This window comes from Berghia stephanieae, chromosome 1 (assembly GCF_034508935.2).
Source record: "Berghia stephanieae isolate SIO BIC M18660-M18661 chromosome 1, UCSD_Bste_1.3, whole genome shotgun sequence".
NCBI lineage: Eukaryota > Metazoa > Mollusca > Gastropoda > Nudibranchia > Aeolidiidae > Berghia > Berghia stephanieae.
This window is the reverse complement of record NC_088360.1, coordinates 70,128,520-70,154,657: the sequence shown is the minus strand read 5'-3', so window position 1 is coordinate 70,154,657 and position 26,138 is coordinate 70,128,520. Positions and strand designations below refer to the sequence as shown.

General features: G+C 36.7%; 2 protein-coding genes across 6 annotated transcripts in view; one reads left to right on the top strand and one right to left on the bottom strand.

Moving 5' to 3' along the window:
- Nucleotides 1-464: 464 nt before the first annotated feature.
- LOC144980666 (microtubule-associated serine/threonine-protein kinase 3-like) overlaps nucleotides 465-26,138 on the top strand; it is a 216,923-nt gene continuing 191,249 nt past the window's right edge. For 4 of the 5 annotated variants that reach the window (XM_078928419.1, XM_078928372.1, XM_078928412.1 and 1 more), the window contains exons 1-2: nucleotides 465-882; nucleotides 12,831-14,363. In XM_078928419.1, coding sequence (XP_078784545.1) covers nucleotides 13,048-14,363 — 1,316 coding nt within the window. In that variant the 5' untranslated portion in view covers nucleotides 465-882; nucleotides 12,831-13,047. The remainder of the gene's footprint in view (nucleotides 883-12,830; nucleotides 14,364-26,138) is intronic. The other variant, XM_078928354.1, reaches the window with a different exon arrangement.
- On the bottom strand, nucleotides 5,442-6,035 carry LOC144978907 (uncharacterized). Its single transcript, XM_078925549.1, has one exon. The coding sequence runs from the start codon at nucleotides 6,033-6,035 to the stop codon at nucleotides 5,442-5,444; it is 594 nt and encodes a 197-aa protein (XP_078781675.1).

Sequence of the window (26,138 nt, the reverse complement as noted above, 5' to 3'; positions counted from 1 at the left end):
TTTTCGGTAACTTTATCTTTTAATAAGCCAAGAATAGCAGTATCATCTGCATATTTCACTATAAAACAATTTTCAAAGGATGGTCTGCAGTCGTTGGTGTATAAGATGTACAGGATTGGGGAACTCACACAGCCTTGGGGACATCCGTTCGACAACGTTCTTTTGTTGGAGATATGTTCACCCAATTTTACACATTGCGGTCTATGGTGGAAACAGAAACGAAAGACTTCCTATTGACTTTTTTAATTCTGTGTATTGTTTCAAGTCAAAGCCTTTCCATTTTCATATATACAATTATATATTTTATTATTTAATATCTGTATTCGTTAGACTGAATCAAACAATTCTCAGCAAGCGTCATTCAGACTGCGAGGCTGACGACTTACTAATTCGTTAGAATAGATTCGACATCTTTATAAATTGCCATCTGGCAATCTTGGAGCAAGCGGAAGGAGAGCTGCTTTATGTTTATGAATCGAAACTCAGTTCACAAACCCCAACTTGTGTGTGTAATGCGTGTGTGTGCTGTGTAGGTATACCAGCTCCAACTTCCGACCCTGAAACCACAACAGCCTCGCAGACTGAAGGCTGTTTGTTGTGTCAAATTGTCTAGATAGATCAGTATGGTGAAATTCAATGAGAATAATTTTCTGCTCGTCATTTTATCATGGGGATAGGAGTGGAAATCATCAAATTTAAGATAATGTCCAGCTTTTACCTTTCTTTTTCAATTGAGTCTGAGTTAGTGAAGTCTTTGACTTTGATTACTTCACAACATTCATAAAAGTTATCTGTTCGGAAGGAGGCAATTTGTGTGACAGTCTAAACTCCCCCTACCCATCAATCAATGATTATCTGATTCATCACACATTCATGGGCCTGGTGAGTTTACAACTTTCAATACTATCACTATCACTGTTCATTCCTCTATTCGTTGTTGGTAGATCTTCTGCATAAACTATGACGATGATAAAGATTTTGGGATTTTAATAATCTAATTATCAACATCAACACAATGACTTGTCTTCTTATTCTTAGTCTTAAAAATAAATTTTGATATGTCCCCAGGCCCAGGCCCAAGCTCTGTGACTATGACATGGCTTTTTAACTTTCCCCCACATTAAATTTCATACGTAAATCGTCAACTCGTATTAAAGTAGGATTTTTGAATAGAGAACATTTTCATCTGTATTATTAGGTACTTTGGTAAAAAATTCAAATTGGATTGAGCTCAATATCATTTTAAAGTGTTTTTCAACACGAATCTAATGATACCAAAATTGTGAAAATAAGATGGGCAGAAAAAAAGTTATGTTAGTTTAAAGGCTGAAAAATGGTCTTCTATTTGCCTTTGATTTACTGACGGACTTTGTGACCTGAAAATTGTTGCATTTCGGGTAGTAACCACCATTTGGATTTCAAAACTGGTGTAAATGGCCGCTAAGATTTGAGTAAGGATTTTGCTGGAACGAATTTTATGGATGCGGTATACAACTTTGCCCTGAATTTAATTTTCTATAAAAGTTAGGATGTTAAATAAAGTGGCCATCATGAAATTTTGATTTACTAAGTTCTAATCTTTTAATTATCCAAAGCTAAATTATACCCTATTTTATCCATAATCAAAAGTTATACTAAATTGTCATTGATTTTAAAATAAACTACACCAAACGATAGAGTAATTCCTCCTGAAGAGAATAAGACATAAATCATTAACATCCATCCATAAACAAAAAATCTACTATGGAACTTTTTCTGAGACCGATCACTCAAAAGTCCAAAAAATCGGGTCACAGCCACTAGCTCATTTATCGGATACCTGCTGGTGGGCCTAATGGACGTTTACCAAAGTACCTAGTATTATATCGATCAACTTAGCCCAGGGCCAGAGTCCAGAGATTAGAAGTAGAAAGGTCATCCATAGCATAGTGATCTAGCCTAGGTCTAAGTGACTAAGTCAAGGTCTAAGACAAATCAAAATCACAATATTTTAAATTCAATTCTTAAGTGATTTTACAATATTACACTTACACTACACCGTCCTCTTTCAAATCAAAGTAAAAATAAGGTGGCTTTTTTCTACACCTTCCCCTCCGTTAACACTCATTCTGCCCTGCAAAGCCGTTGGCGGTGTAAATGCTTGTTTTAGATTGTAGTTTTATATGATGCTTTGTGATTCCCAGTCTTTATGCAATTATGGTAATTAAATAATAATTTTAAACAGCACAAAGGTGAAAAAGAAAACATGGTGCATAAGTACTAATCAAAATGACAAAATAAATAAATGGATACAGGTAATAGTGATAATGCATTTTAGAATATGATAACGATAATAATTAATACTGATGAATTTTTAATATAAAAGTTGTTTTTTTTTCGTTTTAAGTACCTATCAAGCAATGTATCTTATAACGGTAATAATAATAAGTAAAAACGATTCTTTTTTTTTTTTCAATAAAATAAACTTCTGGAAATCGAACCAACTAACTTTTTTAGCAACATATTTTATTCATAAGTATTAGCCGATTTTCTTGATTTTTATAGCATTTTTCATTTCTCAATGAGGTGAGATCGACTTTGTGTGTGTTTCAAAAGTAACTGGAACTCAAATTTGCTTTTTTACCTCTGTGCATTGCCTCACTTATGGATTAATAAGTTCACTGTCCAAATGACCAATGATTGAAGGCTCAAGAATCAAAGGCACCAATCATTCTTTGGTCAAAAATCTCATAAAACTCACCAGAGATAAGAAAAAGAGTTAATTCTATATAAAAGCCACTGGTTAATTGCAACATTCTTTGGTTAATCGCAACAAATTTTCACCTTCAAAAAGTGGTTAATTCAAGAAATCAATAAAACAAAATATCATGTTTAAATTTCATCATGTAAGAAATTGTGCTAAGTTGAAAAATTGAGAGTGAGCGGGATTTAATGTTACAGTAGTGTGTCACCACTCTATTAGAGATAAAAGAGGGCAGGCTTTGCATTATGGGTTTGTGATGTTATCTGTGGTCATGAAATAAGAGGCGACGGGGGTTGGTTTAGTCTTTACAAAAGATAGACAGTGACAGTTGTAAAGAGAGACTGAGAGATATCCTTTGTTTTGGGATTGACAACTGAACATTGTGACCGAGTTTGGTGAGAGCTCATTGTCTCTCATCACGGTTAATCTCTTTGACTCTTATAAAGGATGAAAACAAAAAAGAGTGAAAATGAACCAAATCTTAGAATAAGATGTCGACTTGCATCAAAGCTGCTTTTGTTTGACAAAATCTATACAGGGCTGCCATATGGCTTTTTATTTCAAACATATTGCTCAGTCAATGGTAGACTAAGAACAATGTTTACCACAACTGGGTTGAATTTACGATATATGCGTGAACTGTTGCAATAATGGACTGGAAACTCAACTTTGGTTAATCGCAACATTTTTGCTGATCCGAAGGTGTTGTGATTATCTGGAGTGGACTGTACTTCTAAAGTAGCAGTTAAATATAACGCAATTTTTCCCCATAGCCATACTGCTTTCACAGTGTTGGACTGAAGTATTTTTGGATGCTAACATATTATCAATTGAGTTTTCAAATAGCACACAAAAAGTATTAAGTCCAGCTGTGTCGTGTTTGTGAGGTTTAACATATTATTCAGCTTATTTTTGTCAACAGATTACTAGCAATAATAAGAAAAATATTTTGTTCAAGATATCATTTCAACTGTGAGCAAACTGCACTTTATTATCATGATTTATTTCGTTTTTAAAGATGTTTAGAGGAGTAAAGTAGCAAAATCTAGAAAACCTGCTCTCTGTGTGGGAAGTGTGTGAAAAATCATAAGAAGGAATGTATGAATGCAATCAGAGGTTTTTATAGCATAATATAAAGTCACAAACAGATACACACACGCAACTGCAAATGAACTCCAGGTGATCCACAGTATGGAAATAGTTTACAACAACAAAACTGAACATACAATACAAAAATATATTCTCTACACATTCCTCAAATTTTCTAATTATTGCCAGATAGTTTTAAGAAAGGCTACAACAAACTTGTATCTTGCAGCTATATTCTAATCAAATTTGCGTTATGACAATAATTGTCATTTTCTTGTAGATCGAAGACATTTGTTGATATGAATCTCTTTAAAACACAAATCTCCAAATTTATATACCTACTCTATATAAAAATGGTTATTCTTAATGTTGTCAAAGCTTCTAAGCCATTATTACGAAAGAAATACAAAAATCTAAGCCTGTAGATTCATATTTGTCCGTATTAGTTTGTCCAAAGTATAAACTGGATCATAATAAATATACAATGAAACATTTTTGTATATAAAAGTCATTTTTGTATATAAAAGTGTGTTTTTTCACATGCGTTTTTTGATTATTTGTTTGTTTTCTTTTATTTTTGGAAAGAGGGAATGATATTTGTTTGGATTGTTGATTTTTTTCTCATTATATGGAACAGTTTTTCACGGATCTTGATTATTGAGCCAATTTCTCTTGCTTAGAATTCAGTGAGATGTTGCAGCATGTACTCTTTTAAGAGATCATAACTATCTCTTGCCTCTTTGTTGGTGAAGGTAAGCAATGTCTTGTCATCTTCTTCAATGTCCTTATTCAATTGTAATGTTGAAGCCGCACTGTCGATAATTTGTTCTCTGGTCATGTCTGAAGTGAGTGTAGAAGAGTCTGTCTTTAGTTTAAACCTAAGTCTAGGCTTTTTTCAACATTCAAAAGAGGTACGACACGAAGCATGATGATCCGTAACACAAGCAGAAAAGCAAACAGTTACGAAAACAGATAAAGCAGACATAGCATAACAAAGTGTTGAAAATAATACCAAATCGAAACGCACGAACAAAGCTACATCACAACATTCTTCCCCGCTCAGTCTAATTGGAAGCATCACAAATCGAACTCTGATTGCAAAGTCCCAAAGTCTATAATCAAATAAGAATGGTGGACGTAATGCTATGAATCAAAACACAACAAGTATAGTCTTGGTCTTAGAGATTGTCAGGAAAGTTCAGGCTTCTCTATTCCGCAGACTGTAAGCCCGGGTCCGAATGAAAGGACTTAGTTTGGGAAGATGAGTGTTCTCATTAGGTGTTTCAGGGTCAGAGGGGTTTGGCCCGTTTTCTTCACAGAATGAGGTTTGAGGTTCAGGATCAGGAGTGCCTACCGATTCCGCTTGTTCCGAAACTTGATTTGGGGCATCCGCCTGAATAAGAACGGGTACTGGAATGTCCAGTGCTTGGTTTGTTGGCTCATTAATTGAAGGGTGCGTGAGCGGAGGAAAAGTGTTCTTTACGAAAGAGTCAGGCATAGGCAGGCCACCAGATGGTTGCTAGGTTACGCAAAGCTACTGTTGTCTCCCTTCCGTCCTGGAGTTTGACGTGGGCATAGAGTGGGTTGCAATCCAACAGTTCGACTTCATCTACGAAAGGTTCATACTTTGAAGTCTCACGTTCCTTCTCATGAGCACCGTTCCAGGGGTAGTGAGCCAAGTCGGAAGAGTTGTACCGGATGTGGATTTCCTGTTGTAGCAAAATATTCTCTCATGAGGAGTTTCGTTAATGGAAGTGCACAAAAGAGACCTTAGGGAAAGAAGGGAATCAGGAAGGAGTTCCCACTGGTGAATCTCCAGACAATGAGACTTCAGTGCAAGTATTATTGTCTTCCAGAGTGTTCTGTTCAGTTGCTCCACTTGTCCATTATCTCTCGGGTTATAAGGAGTAGTCCGGCTAGTAGCTACACCCTTCCTATGTAAAAAGTCCTTGAGTTCGGCGGACATGAAGTTGGCCCCTCTATCAGAGTGCACATAAGATGGCATTCCAAACAGAGAGAAAAGCTGGCAGAAGCATTTGATGATTGTTGCGGCACTCATATCGGCACACGGAAAAGCAAACGGAAAAGCAAACGGAAAGCGAGAGTATTCGTCAATCTGCTGCATGATTGTCTTTGCCTGGTCTGTAGACAACATCGTAGCTGTAGCACGACTGTTTGATTCTCCATCTTTGGATTTTTTCATTCTTCACCTTCCCTTTCTGAGAGTTATTGTACATGAAGGCAACGCTTTTCTGGTCAGTTACAAGTTTGAAATGCTTCCCAAGTAAGTAGTGTTTCGATTTGCGGAGAGCCTCCACAATGGCATATGCAGACCTGCCGTTTGTACTGATTTAATCAGTCCAGATTTTTATGTGAAATTTGCTGCTGTCCCGATTTCCTGATTTTTCTCTCCCGCGTCCCGATTTTTCTTTTTACCCGAATTTTTTTAGTTAGAAAAAAAAAATTGGCGGAAAAAAATTTGTAGAATTTTTTTTTTTTAGTGGTAATCAAATGTTGAGGTGACCGCATGAACCGGATGTGTATAACATATCCCCACCCCATTGTACGGTATCGATATAATGATATCGGTAATGTTGCCCAGTCATAAGTATTTCTTTTTATAGTATGGGCAGACGGGAATGAATTCGTAGGTGTTATTGTTTCATAGAAGACATCGATACCTGTGTTGTGGTTTATTTCAATTTCGTGCACACCATTCGTTCAATCGTCAATCACCAGTCACAGTCACTGATAATTGTTCTCAACTCTACCTCGTGCTGAGCTGAATTGTTAATTGTGCATTTTCTTTGGATTTAATTCGTTTTTTACTACTTTTTCTCTGTGTGCATTATAATTGGTCTTTGTTAGGTGCACAATTTGTGAATGTGACGTAAAGGTGAGTAGTGGAGCACGTTCTGATTTGGAAAGACATATTAAGACCCCTAAGCATTCGAATCGTGCTAAAGCATTTTCTTCTACCCCATCTGTGATGTCCATGTTTTCGCCAAAGTCTCGGAGCAGCTTAGATGATAAGGTGGCGACGGCTGAATTGTTATTCACAACTTTTATTGTTGAACACAACCTCCCTGTGGCCATTACTGATCATGCTGGAGAACTATTCAAGATGATGTTCCCTGATAGTGACATAGCTAAAAAATTCAAATGTGCTTGAGCGAAATGTCGCCAGTTGATGGGTAATATTGCTGAGGATGCTAAATCAACAATTGTTAAATTTGTAAAGGATACCCCATTTTCACTGTCAACTGATGGAAGCAATGATCGAGGATCAGAGCAAATATACCCGATTGAGCTTAGGTACCATAACAATAGTCAAGTTGTGACAGATCTTTTGAGTATCACTATCACCACTCCAACTGGGAATTCAACTGGAGAAAATATTTAAACTGCACTGAGCAGTGAGTTAGATAAATATGGACTCTCTTGGAAGAATTGTATTAGTTTTGGTAGTGACAATGCTGCTGTTAGGTTAGGGAACCAAAATGGTGTTGCTGCTCATATTAAAAAAACAAATCCTGATATTCACATTCAAGGTTGTCCCTGCCATTTACTACATATTGCAGCCAAGCGAGCCTGTCAGACACTGAGGTGTCCCGTTGAGGAAATTTTAATTGACGTCTATCACTACTTAGATGTATCAATATAACGTTTTGTCCCTTATTTTCAAGCGTCCTGATTTTTTTTCCTGTTTCATGATTTTTTGAGACCTTGGTCCTGATTTTTTTGTGTTGGTAAAATGGCAGGTCTGCATATGCCTCTTTCTCTACAGAGGAATGCCTCCTTTCACTTTGATTCAGATTTCTGGAAAAGAAAGCAACTGGTCTCCCATTCTGATTTAGCGTAGCTGCTATTGCGATGTCCGAAGCATGTTTCGACCACTAGGGGAACATCTTGGTCAACAGTAGTGACAGCTGCATTCTCTATCTCCTTCTTCAGCAGTTCAAAGGCTTCCTACTCTTCTGCTGGAATTGGAAATACACTATTGCTAACAAGGAGGTGTATTTTACCAGAGAGATGTGGGATCCAAGATAGTAATAGGCAAACATGCCTACTATACGGCGTTGGGATTTTACATCTTGGGGATCAGCAAGGTCGCGCAATGGTTTCAGTCTGTCAGGATCCGGTTGGATGTTGCCTTTGGAAACCAGGAATCCAAGCAGTTTGACTTCTCTGGTGGAAAGGATGCTCTTGTCTTCATTGAAAGTAATGTTGTACTCAGTGGCACATTTCATGAAATGAGAGAAATTCTTGTCATGTTCTTGTTGATTTCTTCCGCAGATTGTGACATTATCTAGATATGCAAAAGTATCCTTGAGCTTCTCATTTCTTATCATGTTGTCAATGATACGTTGGAAGCAGGCCACTCCATTAGTGACACCAAACGGAATGCGTTTGAATTGATGCAGGTTCCCACTGGTTTGGAAGGCAGTGTAGAGTTATTCTTCCTCCTTTATAGGGATTTGGTGGTAGGCACTGCAGAGGTTGATTGTACTGTATACTTCATATTTTGAAATTTCCTCGATCATCTCATCGATTCTGGGGAGAGGGTATGCATCAAGCTGAGTAAAGCGATTGATAGTTAGGCTATAGTCCACCACCATTCTCTTTTTGTGCCTGTCATTCGTTACCAAGACTTGCGCTCTCCACGGAGAATTGGAGGGTTCATTCACAAATTCTGCAATTAGTTTTTGGACCTCAGAATCTATAAATTGTTTGTCTGGTGTTGAGAACCACCTTGATATTGTTGCTATGGGTCTGCATTCCGGGAGCAAGTTCTTGAATAGAGGCAGGTTTCACTTTAGCAGCAGTTAAGCCACAGATCGAGAAAGTGGGCTTCGACCCTTTGAAACTAATCTCCAGTCCCTCGTGTTGGCCAAGGAAATCGTGACACAGAATCACGTCGGCACACAATCGAGGTAGAATGGAGAGGTTCACTCCTTGATAGGTCTCGCCATTGTATTCCAGAGAGACAAAACAATGGCCTTTAGTCACACTGGAGAGATTAGAGGAGGCCATCCATATTTTTGCTTTCGAGAGTTGTATGTTTGGAGGTTTAGAGATCACGCCTTCTCGGCGGAGATGAAACTCTCCGAGTTTCCTGTGACTATAAGAGCCTTCATGGAATGAGAACAGACTTTCACGCAGATGATAGCATTACGAAGACTTGAAGGGGCTGCACCAATGAAGGCCGAATTGTTGAAGGGTTCAGCAGCGGATGCAAAGTTGTTTGGTTTCCCTTTAGATAAGCACATTTTCTGGTAGTGTCACTTCTTCCCGCAGCCTTTGCATGTCGCTTCTCAAGCAGGACATTTAGATCGTGGGTGTTGTTGAAATCCACAGAAGAAGCATTTAGTACTAGTTCCTGGAGATAGTGTATTACCAGATGGTGTATCAGCTTCGTCAATGTAAGGAGTGGTCGCACAGGTAAAGGCGATGCACTGTTATATGTTAATGATTGTTTCTGCACCATTTCAAGGACCTAGCTTGGTCAAAAGCAGTAGAGAGATCCAAGGTCTTATTTTCAAGGAGTCTTTTGTCTTATTTGAATCGAAGACAAGCCACAGATGAAAGGGTCTCGAATGAAATCGTCCCTGTTTTTGTCTGCTGCGCATTCCTTAGCGAGAGCCTTCAATATTTGCAAGAACTGATCCATAGTCTGTCCTGGCTCCAGTTTGGCAGTAGTCAGGATATGCGGGGCAAAGATTTCGTTTCCAGGTTTGACATAAGTATTTTTGAGGACTTTGACGGCTGTATCGAACGTGGTGCAATCAGCGATGTATTCGTATACAAAGGGATCAATGAAGTTTATCAACAAGTTGAGTTCATCAATAGCAGTTTCTTGTTGCAGTTGTAGTGCTGCTAGGAAATTATTGAACGTTCGTAGCCAGTTGTTCCATCGTTTTGAAGCATCGGGGGCGTTAGGGTCAGCGTTAAACCTCTCAGGTCGAAGGAATAGTTCCATGACGGAAAACTTAAAATGTTGAATAAATTGAAGTGAGTGTAGAAGGGTCTGTCTTTAGTTTAAACCTAAGTCTAGGCTTTATTCAACATTCAAAAGAGGGACGACGAGAAGCATGATGATCTGCAACACAAGCAGAAAAGCACACAGTTACGAAAATAGATAAAGCAGATATAGCATAACAAAGCATTGAAAATAATAACAAAGTGAAGCGCACGAACAAAGCTACATCACAACAATGTCACTCCAACTTCCACATCCATGCCATATGCTCATCACAGTCGTACCTCTTGAAAACAATAGCCTTTGTTATTTCCAAAATGACTCAAATGGCAAGGAGTGAAATGACTGAAGTGTGCCAAACGTTAAAAGTGACACAGGACCATAGTACACAAAACTGAGTACAAAATTAGCAAACTTCAGGTTGCTCAAAGTAACGCAGCCAGGCTCATTGTACGCAATACCAAAAAAATACCCGTCAGCAACTCTTCTTCTCCGTGAGTTACATTGGCTTCCTGTGGAAAAAAGAGTTGCCTATAAGATTTGTACTGTTGTCTACAAATCCCTGAGCACGAACAGTCCCTCCTATATTAAAGACCTTCTAAACATATATGTCCCCAATAGAAATTTGAGGTCAAGCAATGACCAATCAATCCTTGTCAAACCTAAGCCATTGCGTAAAATAGGTGAACAGTCTTTTCAATTTTCGGCCCCCCATTTTTGGAACTCTCTCCCATCACATGTGAGATGCTCGGATTCGTTGACAACGTTCAAATCTCGCTTAAAGTTTTATCTTTTTACGTCATAATGTTGCAATATTATTTTCATATTTTGTTGTTGTTAAATTGAACTCGTATCACGTTTCCTTCACACTTGTCTCACTGTAATATGTTTTGTTTTATATCACTGTAAAGCGCTTAGGGCCTGTGACAACGGGATAAAGCGCTATATAAATGCCATTTATTATTATTATTATGAAGACCAGTTATGGTTTTTGATGAATTGATGATCTAAAAGGAAGGAGATAAAAACAGGGAGGGAGGAATGACAAAATCTATAATTTGATGTAGTAATAAGTATAAGTAATTGCATAAGTAATTTTGTAGGACTTTGAAATTGTTTTAAAGAGAGGAAAATTCATTAATTGTTTACAAAAAGTAACTTTCATGACAAGAATAATTAATAGATATACAGTGAACACTGCCTTAGCGACCACCTCTACATAACAACCAGCTCTGTTGACACCCTTGACTTTTTCCTCTATATTTGACCTCTATATAAAGGAAACCTCCCTGACGCGACCAAGAACATCTAAAGTCGTGATCTTAATCTTAACAGGCAGATACCTACTATAGTGACCACTTAAACTGAAGACCACTTATTTGAACTTCGCTGCCTCTGGTCAAAGTCAATACCTTGCGACAAACCTAACACAGCCAATCGTCTGTTTATTTACTACTAACCTGCTGTAATTTATTCATATGGCTATCATAGCCTGGTGTATGTTCACACATTGACACATGTTCCATTGTTGCTAATTGCAACCATTTAGCTTTGTTTAAACAACACTATAGGTGATGACAATGGGTAACAAAGACGGGCTGTTCGGGTCTTCTCGTGATTTCACAGTGACTGACTTTGATGTCTCGCAGCACCTTACTGTCATTGTGAAATCAAGCTGTCTAGACATCCGGATGGTCATTCTGCTATGGCGATTTTTTTGGTCTGGACTTTCGTTATTGATAGTGAACCGACTTTAAAACAGCTCCACATTGTTTAAACAATGACATTTACTTTTATGGTAATGTTGTACACATGTGCGACAGGTATAAAACGAATGCGAATTCAATTGAATTATCAGTCTGTCTCTGCTGGTAAATTGAAATATCATCATGGATGCAAAATCACCACCTCATTGCTCAACTTGTCAGAATTGACGAACACTTGCACGTGTGCGATATCGGATCAAATGGTTTGAAACTTGACGCGACTGATCTCCTTTCCTCATTTCAAAATGTTGCAACAGTAATGATTATGTGACAGCGAAGATGACACACTAGAACACATTTGCTTGCAGGAAGGATTTTCATCACTTCTGAGACTTAGGAAGTTTCTTGATCAATAGTGTTTAACATTACATAATCATTACAGAACATTGACAATATCAAAGAGGAGTTGAACAGTAGACTGAAGCAAAGACAAACTTCTATCACTGACTATTTAAAAAAGAAATGAACACTGAAAGAAACATCTCATAAATCTTTTCTGTAAAAAAAATCAGAAATTTATAAACAACATCAAAATATAACTAAAAAATAACCCCAAAGAAACCCAAAAGAGAGACAAAACAGAAATGAAAAATTACAAAAAACAAAAGAAAAAGAAACATAGAAAAAAACATCTTAATTCACAATTTGGCAATTCTGAAAGGGATGTTTCTTGCCTTGTTTTGTAATGTTGTTGATGGTAATAATAATAATAATATAATATTTATAATAATAATATAATAATACTAATACTAATAATAATAATACTCAATAATAAATTATGACTGGTGATAGGTTCCAATACTTTTAATAAGAAGATAGTGTACCCCTCCAGCCCTCCCCCATCATTCTGTATGTAATGACCAACTATATGTAACGACCACTTTGGCTATTGATATTGGGTGGTCGTTATAGACAGGTTTGACTGTATATGGCTTGTAATGTTTAACACAATGTCACTTAACCACTACTTATTTGGTTTGAGTTTGACCAATGGACCGATACACTTTCCTACTTTTTGATAAATTTTCATTATCATCACTGATATTGCTTTTTCTGGATTATGGTGTCCCTGGGTGATCTGTCTGGATAATCTACACATCCAGATTGTGGAGTTCCAGATTAGAGAGACTGGGCTGTAAATACCTATCTCTTTCTCTAAAATGATTTGATCTGTATTATTGCAAACTTGTAAAATCTTGCATGTTTACTTTCTGTGTTTATAAAATATCCTCCCTCCCCTTTTTCATTTCAGATTTACATCATTGTTTGCAGGAGTCTTTATGTCTGGGAATTCACCTTCTCCCTTAATGGCTAGCAGGAATGAGGACAGTCGCAGAAAATTATGATGTGGGACTGTGTGAATGTGGTGTTGATTTATCATCTTTAAAGTCTTGTTTTTATATTTTGGCTCAGTCAAATTTGTGAGTTTTTCCTTTTTGTTTTGGTTAAGAGGTTTTATACAGCTTATCATGGCAAGTGCAAGGAAATCATTTTCACGGTTTGTTACCACACGGAGAGGGTCAAAGAAAGGGAAAGGTATCTCAAACAAGGAGGAAGAGAAGTTTGTAGCAGCAGTTGAAACTGAAGATGTATCCCAGAAAGAATGTGATAGCAATTTAGTTTTCGATGATGGTGTGTCACAATGTAATGTCAAAGAGACTGTGAGAGAAGAAGGTGATTGCAATAAAAATAATGAAGGCAACGATTTAGCTGATAGACCTAAAGATGGGAACTCTGGGAAAAGTTTGATGAATCTTGAAGATATGAGTAAGCCTGTGGATAACAAGAAGACAGACCAGGATCAGGGAACAGAAGTTAAAGATAAAAATGAGGTGGAGTTGCAAGTATTAAATGTGAAACTTGAGAGCTCACCAGTACAAGTGCCGGTGACAAAGGCTGAGGAAGAAAGTGAGGGTATGCGTCGTGATGAACACTCTCTTCCTAGAGTGATGCTTCCCATTGAAGAGGATGTGAAGAATGAGACAGATGATGATGATAAGAGTTTACCAGTCAGAAAACCTGTTGTAAAATTCACAATTTCTGTAGAGTCCAGTGCGGATGAGGATTCAAAGCCACTTGATATAGATTTGAATGTTAATTCAGAGAATGTATTTTCTGATTGTCATTCTGAGTTGGATCAGAGTTTGCCGGGTCTGAAGCTAAATTTATCAGATATTGAAGGAACTACTTCTCCTGAGTGTGGAAACTCTCCAGAAATCCGATATTCTTTTGAAAATTCACAAAGCCATGGGGAGGACTCTCTCACCTCCACCCCAACATTTAGCAGATGGCGTCGGAGTGGTGGTGGAAGCAGTGGATATTTATCAAGGAGAAACTTGTCACGTGAAAATACTTTTGAAGATAATGAAGAAGTCATGTCAGCATCTTCATCAGATTTTTCTCCTTTGGGCACTATGTCCAGTGCTGGAGGTCTTGAACGTTTTCAAACTGGAGATGAGTTTAGTGATGATGCTAGCAGTGATGGTCGCCCAAGGGAAAGCATTGAATCCAGTGATGATGCTTCCTGTCATGAGTTTCGTTCTTCAAGTGAGCAGTCCTTTCTTACTCCTGTTAATAAGCAGTTACGTATTGTTACATCTGTGGATAGAGCTTTATACCACAGACGGAGAAGTTCATTGTCATCCAAACCGGACAGAGCCCTTGCTTGTGGAAGATCGTCCACTGAAAATTTGGAGCATATTGCCTTCGTGGAATTTTTACGCAGGATGAAACTCATGTCATACGTCAAACATTTTCCCTCTACCATGACTATACTCAACTTTAGGTAAGTTGATTTTAAATGGTGAACAAAATTATCACTATTTTTTTGTTTGTTTGTGACAGGACTCAATGTGATTGTGTTTCTGTTGTGGTTTATTCTTATTCATTGAAGGTATTTTTTTTTTTAATTCATCGAGTTTATTGCAAATTCAACTCAAAAAATTTACTGGAGCCTTTTCTTTTATTGTATTTTGCTTTTTAAAATTTCTTGGATAGATTAAGATTGAAAATGTTAAGCATCTAGCTTACTCAGACATATCACACCATTCTGAGCCTGATACAATTGGTCACATTTGGACAAACTAATCTAGCGGGTGGTTGGATGGGAGCATCACCCTTGAATCGTATACCTATGATGTTCGCATGGGTGTACGATCCGATAGTGATGTCGTTTCTTCTTCTCTTTACTAGCCTATCCTGCTTCTTTGGTTTGTGATTGTATTTTTGACAGGGGATATTTTTTTTTTTCTGTAAATCTTCTGCCTGTTTGTTCTTGGTTATTTATAATTTAGCTTATGATATCTTTAGGTTATGATTTTGATTTACATTTGTACTATTTTTGTTAGATTGCTTGTTTTTTTGTTTCAGCGGTCTCTCATATAACCTCAATTGTGTTGGAAGAGACCTAAAGCAACAAACAAACAAACAAACTAATCTAGAGCTTATTTAGTCTTTATTTATTTTTAAAAAAATATTGTTTTGGGAAGGGGGGTGGGTGTGGTGTGGGTTTTTTGGGTTTTTTTTTGGGTATGTTAATGGCTTGGGAATAAAGTTCATCTTAATATCGTTTTGGTATTTTTTTAATTCTTTAAAAGTTGCCTGAATTAATTGAGTAAACAAAAAGCTAAGGTCTCTTCTATCGAAGATCTAAAGTTGGCAGAAACATATTATTGGCAAGGTTACAATATATCATTTAATTTTGATATTAAATAATTCAATTTTAGTTCAAGTGCTCTCCTGTCTGCTCCCCCCCCCCCCTTCCTCCTCCGCCTCTCTCTTCCTCCCTGACTCATCGTCGTCGTTATCATCATTATCGTTGGTAAAACAGTTATGTTTGCATGTTTTTGATAGCTTCCTGTCACTGCCAAGTAATGAGTTCATCACCAATGTGAAAAGGAGAGATAGATAGATAGAGAGAGAGAGAGAGGGAGAGAGAGAGAGAGAGAGAGAGAGAGAGAGAGAGAGAGAGAGAGAGAGAGAGAGAGAGAGAGAAAGATAGAGAGTGAGAAAGAAAGAGAGAGAGAGAGAGAGAGAGAGAGAGAGAGAGAGAGAGAGAAAAAGAGAGAAAGAGAGAGAGAGAGAGAGAGAGAGAGAGAGAGAGAGAGAGAGAGAGAGAGAGAGAGAGAGAGAGAGAGAGAGAGAGGTTGCTGATGATTCATCGCTTGCCAACAATTATTGTATTGCCGGGACGCAATCAGTAAGAGAGTGGGGCAGAAGAATTACTTGGGGGCACCAATCCAATCCAATGCTTTAAGGCCCAAGGAGATCGATAAAATACTCCATAGTATAGCTCCAGCCTGTACACGTATGTATGTATGTATGTCGTCATCGTCGTCATCATTATTACCACCAGGACATTCTCTGGGTTTGAACCTTTAACTGTTCAAATTGGCACTCAAGTTCTATACATTGTACACTATTTTAGGGAATGGTATTATTCTGTCGATGAATATGTTACCCTGATTATGAATATTCCCTGAAATAAACATTCTTTATATATATATAAAAAACCCTCCAAATAACGACGCACTTTTTGATAAAACCTCCGAATAACGACATAATTTTGGCGATTTTCGGTAGTTTTCGTAGATATCTGATACTAAAAATACCGAGTATAGATAGAATGCGCTTGGCCAAGGAGTTCACAACATTGCCATCCGGAAGTATAACGGACCAACACACAAACTCTGTAACCATGAACTTTTATAGTCTGGTTAATACAGTTTAGTGAGAACAACTCACAAACGCGGATGGCAAAAACAATAACAAATGCCTGAGTGACGTCATCTTCGAACTATCTATTAGTACTCAAAATTTATAAAAACTATTCCTGCTGGAACCAATGAGAACGCAGCTTTTGAAACGAATGAGAACGCAGCTTTTTTTGAGGAATCTTGGCTGATATGCATTAATAAAAACCAAGGTATAAATGTAAGTGTAAGCAAGTAAACAAAACATCTTGGAAAATGTGATAAATGTGATATTATTAGTAGTAGTAGTGGTAGTAGTAGTAGTAGTAGTAGTTGTAGTAGTAGTAGTAGTAGTAGTAGTAGTAGTAGTAGTAGTAGTAGTAGTAGTAGTAGTAGTAGTAGTAGTAGTAGTAGTAGTAGTAGTAGTAGTAGTAGTAGTAGTAGTAGTAGTAGTAGTAGTAGTAGTAGTAGTAGGAGGAGGAGGAGGAGGAGGAGGAATTTTATCTAACTCACAGCGTCCGAATTACCTGTTTTTGTTTGTTTTAAAGGGTTTTACAGCGATTGTCACACATCTATGTCACATCAGCGCCAGTTAAAAAGGAAGAAAATTGGAGAATAAAAAACATTCTAGATTTACAATTGAAATGACATAAGAAAAGGTAAGACAAAGGGGAATGTTCTAAATAGGGAACAGATGTAGATTCTAGGAGCACACTATCAGTGTACTCAGTTCAGATCACCTAAAAGTCTCATCCAGACACACGCACAAGAACCCTCTTAGAGGAATACAGTACAATGTTTTTTTTGTTTTGTCAATGTTAATAAAAACTGGTCCCGCGGGCCTTACCACGCCCACTTTGTCCGCCATCTTGGAAACCTCTAAATAACGACACCTCCGGATAACGACATAAAAACTCGGTCCCGTGGCATGTCGTAATCGGGAGGTTCCACATATATACATAAATTTCTCTTTCATTACAAATCCATAGAGGTCGACCAAAGGGTGGATGGTGGGAAAGAGACCCTACTTTTCTGTTTATTGCACATAAAACTGAAAGAAGTGATTGACAAAATTGACAAACACATACATGTCTTTATAATTACTGATTGTGTTTTTGGAATAATTTGCAGGTATACACAAATGAAACACAATCCACCTTCTCTCTCACAAACTCTCTCTCTCTCTCTCTCTCTCTCTCTCTCTCTCTCTCTCTCTCTCTCTCTCTCTCTCTCTCTCTCTCTCTCTCTCTCTCCATCCATCCATCCACCCACCTATCTATATAAAATATTCCCAAGTATAATTATGATCAATATTGGTTCGAGCATTCGCTCTCATCAGACGGTTGATCATAATTATACTTGAAATATTGTATAAATAGCTCCTTTTATCATAAAGTTGAGCACCAATATTTCATGGTTTTTGTATCTATCGACCTATGTATCTATCAGTTTGTATCGCGCATTCCCACATATTCTGCCTATCATCGCTTCGATATTAGATATTATCATTGCGTTTTTATTTATTTATTTACTTATTTTATTTCAATTATTTTGATCCTTTTTTACTTCTTCTAGGCAAATTAAGAACATTTGAAGTGACATCAAGTGGGTTACGGTCACGAAGACTTACAAAATCGTGTTTATGTTTTGACGCCTTAGTTCGCCGTTCTAAAGCCTACAAAATGTTATCCCGAAAGCCCCAGAATAACATAAATAAACTTCTTATCCGTTGCTGACGTTCAATCGATCGCCTTCCTCCAGCTCTGTTTATATATATATATAGTAAACGCGCGTGAACTTTTCTTTTTCTTCGTCATAATGAATTTGAGCTTCAAGGGATTCTTTAACATTCTGTCTTGTATGCCTTTGTATTATCAATATACGCATAAGTAGGTTAATATTAATCACTCAGCTCTTTGTTATTTTTTTTTTTTTGCCAGTCATTTTATGAGTAGTAGTAGTACTCACTAAATTCTATCAATCAGACTAACGTCCAAGGTTACATCTATTTTTGTGTGTTTGTACGTTATATCCGGCTGGCGGATGTTATGAGAATTTTACCTAAACGCACAGCATTAATACACCATCTTGTGTTTGGTCCTATTTTTTTTTCTATTTTATTATAATTCATTTTTTCAACCTCGAAATATTGACTTTATCATTATGGAATGTTCGTAGTAAAGTATCTGTGGTGAAAATCGATCCATAGCTTCATTCAAATGGCCAACTGGCTGAAAGCCACGGACATGTTGAAATGAATAGAAGCCGTGATTGGGAATATGACCTGGGCTGTGAAATCTCTCGTCATTTGTCGTTCCAGGTCGTTGACAACCAACAGTATGGCCATTGCACTTCATATTTTCAAATATCTTGTTAATAAGTAATTTATTGACCATAGACATTCAAAATGTCGGAAATCGAAAATACAATGCCTGCAAAATTATATTCGTCCTCAATACGTTGTTCAAAATATGAAAAGATCATAATATACATTAAAGCAAATTTGCATACAAAATGTGAAGTCTACGTTATTAAAAAATTAGATCATTATCATTATTATTATTATTATTATTATTATTATTATTATTATTATTATTATTATTATTATTATTATTATTATTATTATTATTATTATTATTATTATTGTTGTTGTTGTTACCATTACCACCACCACCACCACCACCACCACCACTACTACTACTACTACTACTACTACTACTACTACTACTACTACTACTACTACTACTACTACTACTACTACTACTACTACGACTACTACTACTACTACTACTACTACTACTACTACTACTACTACTACTACTACTATTTAAAATAAAACAAACTGTACATGAGCACAACGTAACTTCTGTATTGACCCGACCCGATCACTCGACCTTGTCCTGATTGACTGTCATCCTCTTGGGATGCCACAGGACATTAGTCGGGTAATCGGACTGGGCACCCATACTCTGACAAAAAGATTTTTTTTTGGAGAAAGCCCCCCCCCCCCCCCCAAATACCTATCTATCGGTTAAATTACTGTCCCTTACTTGGCAAAAAGTCTCAAACTACTCGTACTTAATGTTTTGACCACATTTAAAGTCACTTTAATTGATCGACATTTGAAGTAAAATTTCTCTAGTCTAAATTGAAAAGATAAAAAGTGTTTTATTTTTATCTAAGTTCGGCCATAGGACTCGAAGATACTGGAGGGGATTATTCTCAGTTCATTGTGATATTGATATGATATATGATTTAGATTTCGTGGGTACATGTAATGAAATGTGACGCTTGAAACTGATTTTGTGTTAAGATCATGAGTAGAGTCAAGAGCGCAGTAATTAGTCAATACAACTTGTGTTATAAATTATAAATGTTATTTCCGGTTGTCGCTATCGGCGTCGCCAACAGTGACACATGTTCATGTTATTGTTATGTTCCCACCTCGAAGATTGGTATTGGTTTGTTTGACAAACGTGTATTCAAAATAGTGTGAAGATGTCAGTTGAAAAAATCAGTTTGTTTGCATGACATTGGAATATTATTTTAAAGCGTCTTTCCCTCCTCTCTCTCTCTCTCTCTCTCTCTCTCTCTCTCTCTCTCTCTCTCCTTCTCTCTCTCTCTCTCCTCTCTCTCCTTCTCTCTCTCTCTCTCTCTCTCTCTCTCTCTCTCCTCTCTCTCTCTCTCTCTCTCTCTCTCTCTCTCTCTCTCTCTCTCTGCTCCAAGTCTTTAAAAATCGAGACTTTTTCTACTAAGAATACAAGTCCTTTATTTAATTTTATCTCTGCGTCACAAAGACACTGTTTAGTATGCGTGTCTAATTCAGTTTGTTACTGTGTCATGCAGCTCTGACGTCACTTTATAACGTGCTGTCTCGGTAAGCTATTAATGATATGGTCGACTGGGTGGACATAACGGATAAGATGAGGATAATGGTTTTTGTCTGCCGTATGACAGATCAAGAGGAGGAGACTGCCCCTAAATCATAGATATCACTAGAAGTTAACAAAGCTCGATTTTTCGATTTTTCATGGGCGGATCAGCTGATTGCACTTTGCCACCGGAAGTAACTCTTTGTCTGAAGAACAAACGAATGAGGCCCTGTCTTACATAGACATACATAGACACACAGTGAAAAAAAACACGGAACATTTATAAAGCGCAATGTCCGCTAAACGTACTCAAAGTGCCTTATAATAAGTGGTCACTAGCCAACAGCACACTTAAACACACGTAGGGATGCCTGTTAGGCGATAGTAAATTTTTTTCCTGTCGACGGAGACAACTCTGTTAACTGGTACTCATTTTACACCTGCGTACAGTGAGAGAATGTGAGTAAAGAATATTTTCCAGGGCTCAACTATGCATATATATATATATATTATATATATATATATATATATATATATATATATATATATATATATATATATATATATATATATATATATATATATATATATATATATAGCCCGTTCACTGGGGACGTTTGCCTGGCTTCGTCACAAATGTCACATCTAAAACCAAAATTAATTTTGATGATTTGAATGAGTTTCATTATTGCGACGTCAACACTGTCACAAATCAGGTATTTTATTTTCCTAATGAGACTATTTTACACGATTCATTTTACAGGAATAAGACTTCCGTGATTATATTTGGGATATAATACGTCATTCAGTATTTTTTAAAATCGGGTTGGATGATTAACTTGGATCAAGGAAACCGCTTGGTACCTTGTTATTTATTTATTCTTTTTTCTTTGTTCTTAAATTGTGGGGTTGGGGGGCAATGTATCTTGTTTGGCAGGGCATCAAAGTTTTCAGGCATAATTCGGAATTTATTGTTTTGGAATTTCAATTTTTTTATAGCAATCCCCCAAAACTACTCTCCAACCTCATCTGATCACTTTTTGGCCGACTAGACTCGGATTGGTCTTCTAGAGTAATTATAGTTTCATCTTTGAAACAAGAACATCACTGATACACATGTGTCTTGGACATTGCATTCTCACCATATGTTTCGGTTATTTCATGATGAATTTCATGATTAAAAAAAAATAAATTGTAAACAAAAAGCGAACAACAGTTCTGACCTCCATCTTTGAACTCTCTGCGATAGAAGTTGTCATCTTAAAGACAACAGTGTTTTATATATTGCATTAATTTGTGGTACTCAAATTTTCCATTAAGGAAGAGAAAATTAATTTCCTATGAGTGATATAAAGAAAAATTCTTTTTAGTTCAAAAGTTATGCCCGTTGTCCGGTTTCTTTAAGGACGTCCCTCGTAATTTCATATCACATTACATTGTTCAAAGACTTCAAACAGACCTCGATTACATGTTAAAATGAGATCAAGAACATTTGTCTAGCGATACCGTATACCATCCCTTATTTAACCGTAATCGATAATTGTGCTCGCGTCAACAGCTAATTACAAGACATTACCTGAAATCGTAATATTTACAATGTTATGCCATTAGGTAAATGACACAATGCTTATCAACGTGACTTCCTGACTTCCGTCTAAAAGGGAGTAGGCGTTGGGGGTGGGGTGTGTGTGGGGGGGGGGGGGGGGGGGGGGGGGGGGGGGGGGGGGGGTATGTTTTTGTATAGCGTATGGAGCAAGTTGGATGATGCATCATTTATTTATTTATTTATTTATTTATTTATTTATTTATTTATTTATTTATCTGTTTATTTATTTATTACCCCTTCTATTTTAAGTTAAAGCAAAGAACCATACATGTTATATATGTTATATATATAGACACCAAAGAAATCAATAAGCCATGGAACTGCAAATGAACAGATACATTTGTGCGGGTTTATAAACAGAGAAAATAAAGAAAAAGTAAAACAAATACTGATACCGGAATCTATAAAGTTTCTTTGCATTCGGTGGTGTTTTGGAATCATTAAAAATGGAGAAGTTCGGCTCGTCTCTCGTCCTAAAAACACCCGACATAAAGCTGACCAAGGCTGAAGCAAGAAAGAGTCGTCCGAATAGTCTAACCGAAGCGAACTACACGAGTATTACTATCGATGGTATGCGTTTAACTCGTATTCTTCCCGCGTGATTAATCGTACCAACAAACAAAACTATGTGTAACGTTAAGTATTGAATTATAAGCTTCAATTTATTAGACGAGGACAGATACTGTGGACGTTTCGGGTTTTCCCTTTATCAACAAAACACGATGAATGAAACAATAAGGGCGAATGAGATATTATGTGTGAATGGCGTAGTTAAGGTGGTGTATTTATTTATTCATCATTTTTTGTTCATTTTGTATCATACATTCAGAAACAATCAGTTTGTCCAGTGAAGTGATCAATCTGCGTGGTTTTATTATCAATACATAATATTAGTGTTGACCAATGAACTGTGACAGACAAACAACAAGCACTGCCTTACCAAATCCGTCTGAAAAAGCGCTTGAGTGCGTTAAACCCATAATTGAGTCCGAACCGTTCAAGGATAATATACAATAGACTACATAGTACACACATACTTAGTTTGAATCAATATATTATATCATTATTCATGTAGACCTTTCGGGGTTACTACTACTACTACTACTACTACTACTACTACTACTACTACTACTACTACTACTACTACTACTACTACTACTACTACTACTATTACTACTACTACTACTACTACTACTACTACTTCTACTTTTACTACTACTACTACTACTACTACTACTACTACTACTACTACTACTACTACTACTACTACTACTACTACACTACTACTACTACTACTACTACTACTATCTACTACATTCTACTTACTATTTCTACTACTACATACTACTACTACTACTACTACTACTACTACTACTACTACTACTACTACTACTACTACTACTACTACTACTACTACTACTGTTTCTACTTCTATTACTACTACTACTACTACTACTACTACTACTACTACTACTACTACTACTACTACTACTACTACTACTACTACTACTACTACTACTACTACTACTACTACTACTACCACTACTACTACCTACTACTACTACTACTACTACTATACTACTACTACTACTACTACTATACTACTACTACTACTACTACTACTACTACTACTACTACTACTACTACTACTACTACTACCACCACACCACTACTACTACTACTACTACTACTACTACTACTACTACTACTACTACTACTACTACTACTACTACTAGTACTACTACTGCTACTACTTATGATAATGATAATGAGTAGTAATAATGAGGATGATGGTGATGATGATGATGATGATAATACTTTGTTTTCGTCCTTTCGGAAATTCTTGTACAAACGTATGGTACTTTATAAAAAATTTAATAGATTTTTGCAACCATATAACGAAGTGTATTAATAAGAAGAGAATAAATGGCCAGCAGTAACATTAATTGTATAGTATTTATTATCGAATTGAAATAAGGGTAAAATTAGTTCTTGACGTCTATATACCATTGTATAGACGGGGTCTAATAATGCAAAAATAAAATTCATCGTGTTACAACAACAAAAAAAAAAAAATAGATAAATGAATATCCTATTTAAGACTTGCATAATTAAAAACTAGAAGGTAGACAATATTTCGATGTCTTTCACTTTTAGGTCGCATAAAAAAGAGACAAATGTTTCTTGCAGTGACCACTTTGACCTCGAAGAGGATGAGTGTGGTCGTCTAAAATGTTTTAACGATTTTTTTTTCCTACAACATGATTCATAATATAAATCTTCAAGAGATATGAGTTGTGACTTGCTCTTTTAATTATAGTTTTAAAATTCCCTTAAGGCAATTTCCCCTCCTCTCTTTCCCCTCCCCCCCCCCCCCCCCCCCCCACCCCCGTGATACAGTTAAACGATTAGAATACTTTCTATGATTGATCTGTAAAATAAAGTGCTGAGTGTTTTATCAATGTTTCATCGAACAAGTTCTCGTAAAAAAACATTCTTTTCTTCATTTTAAGCTTAATGTTATTGGTGCTCACTCCATTTAAATTTGTTATCAATTGTGACACCCACGTATTTATAGCTTGGTAGTTGCTCATCTGTTTTTGTTTTAAAAAAAATAATCAGTTGTTCTTTAATGTTTTTATTATTTATTAAATCGATTATTAATTCTTTAGTTTTGTTAACGTATAATTCAAGGTACGAGTAGTTGTCGTCACACCAAGAGACATTGATTTTCCTTTTGTATTGACCCTCAACGTCATCTAATATTAAACTTTATAGAGTGGTGTCGTCTGCAGATTCCAAGAAAGGAACACTGATGCTTGAGTTTTGACAATCATTCGTGGAAAGAGTGAACGACATAGGCGAGATTACACATTATTGGGGAGCACCGATATGTATGGTTAACTCAAGACGTGTTTCTTCCTGCACTCACATTCTGTTTTCTATCGGTCAAAGATTCGAGTAGTCAGGAAATGACAAATTTGCTTATAATATGGGGATCGGACGATCTTTTAACGAGTAGGTGTGTTTGTTGTTAAAGTTACCCCTAGACCATTGTAGTTTTACTTTTGGACCTTAACGGACTGTTAATGTTCTGCTTGCTTCATCTTTCTCACATTTCTTTATATACCAGTATGACACAAATATGAAAACAAATGATCTACTCAGCATTCTCATCTCTTTCCTCCCCCTCTCCTCCTCCTCCTCCTCCTCACCATCACCTCCTCCTCCTCCTTCTCACCATCACCACCACCACCTCCCTGGGTGGGGTTCCTGACCTCCCATAGTGGGCAGGGAGGCACTAACTGTGTCTTCTATTCCCCTATATCTGTTTTCCAGCATGCTTTCTGTCTTTGTCTTGGAATGAGATTACCTGGTTTTGTCCTGACTCTGCTGGGAGGGAAACAGTCACATGTATGGTTAGAGTGTTTGGAGATGATATTTTTTGTCTTGTAAATCATCTCTCTGTTATGCGTTGTATTACTCTTTAGTGTAATATATAATAATTTATAAACATTTGAGTGTATTCCTCATGTGGGGACCTGCGCGTGTGTCTGGATGAGACTTTAAGGCGATCTCAAACTAAGAACTACATTGATAGTGTGCTCTTGGATTCTACACACGTTCCCTATTTGAACCAATTTCCCTTTGTATTACTTTTTCTTGGATACTTTAATTGTTAGTCTTGAACTTTTTACTATCCCATTTTCTTACTTTTTACTGGCGCTTATAATATGACCTTAATGTGTTGCAAGCGCCGTAAATAAAACATTTAAAAACATAAAAAACATAAACCACCACCTCCACCATCTATCTATCTATCTATCTATCTATCTATCTATCTATCTATCTATCTATCTATCTATCTATCTATCTATCTATCTATCTATCTATCTATCTATCTATCTATCTATCTATCTATCTATCTATCTATCTATCTAATCCCCGTACGTTTTACAACAAACGTGTCACTATGCTCATCTCGTGATTGCTCTCCAAATTGCATTTCTGTCGTCACTAGCCGATGGTTTACCAATGGTAACGTCTCAAGCTACAACTAATTTCGTTTGTTTATCAGCTCTGTTCATTTGCCTCTCCTCCTCCTCTTCCTCCTCCTCCTACCCTCCTCCCCTCGTCCTCCTCCTCCCCACCTCCTTTTCGTCTTCTTCTTCTTCTTCTTCTTCTTCTTCTTCTTCTTCTTCTTCTTCTTCTTCTTCTTCTTCTTCTTCTTCTTCTTCTTCTTCTTCTTCTTCTTCTTCTTCTTCTTCTTCTTCTACTCTTCTTCTTCTACTTCTTCTTCTACTTCTTCTTCTACTTCTTCTTCTTCTTCTTCTTCTTCTTCTTCTTCTTCTTCTTCTTCTTCTTCTTCTTCTTCTTCTTCTTCTTCTTCT

Excerpts from the sequence above, each read along its gene's own strand:
- LOC144978907 (XM_078925549.1), bottom strand. The coding sequence starts at position 6,035 with ATGAAAAAATCCAAAGATGGAGAATCAAACAGTCGTGCTACAGCTACG.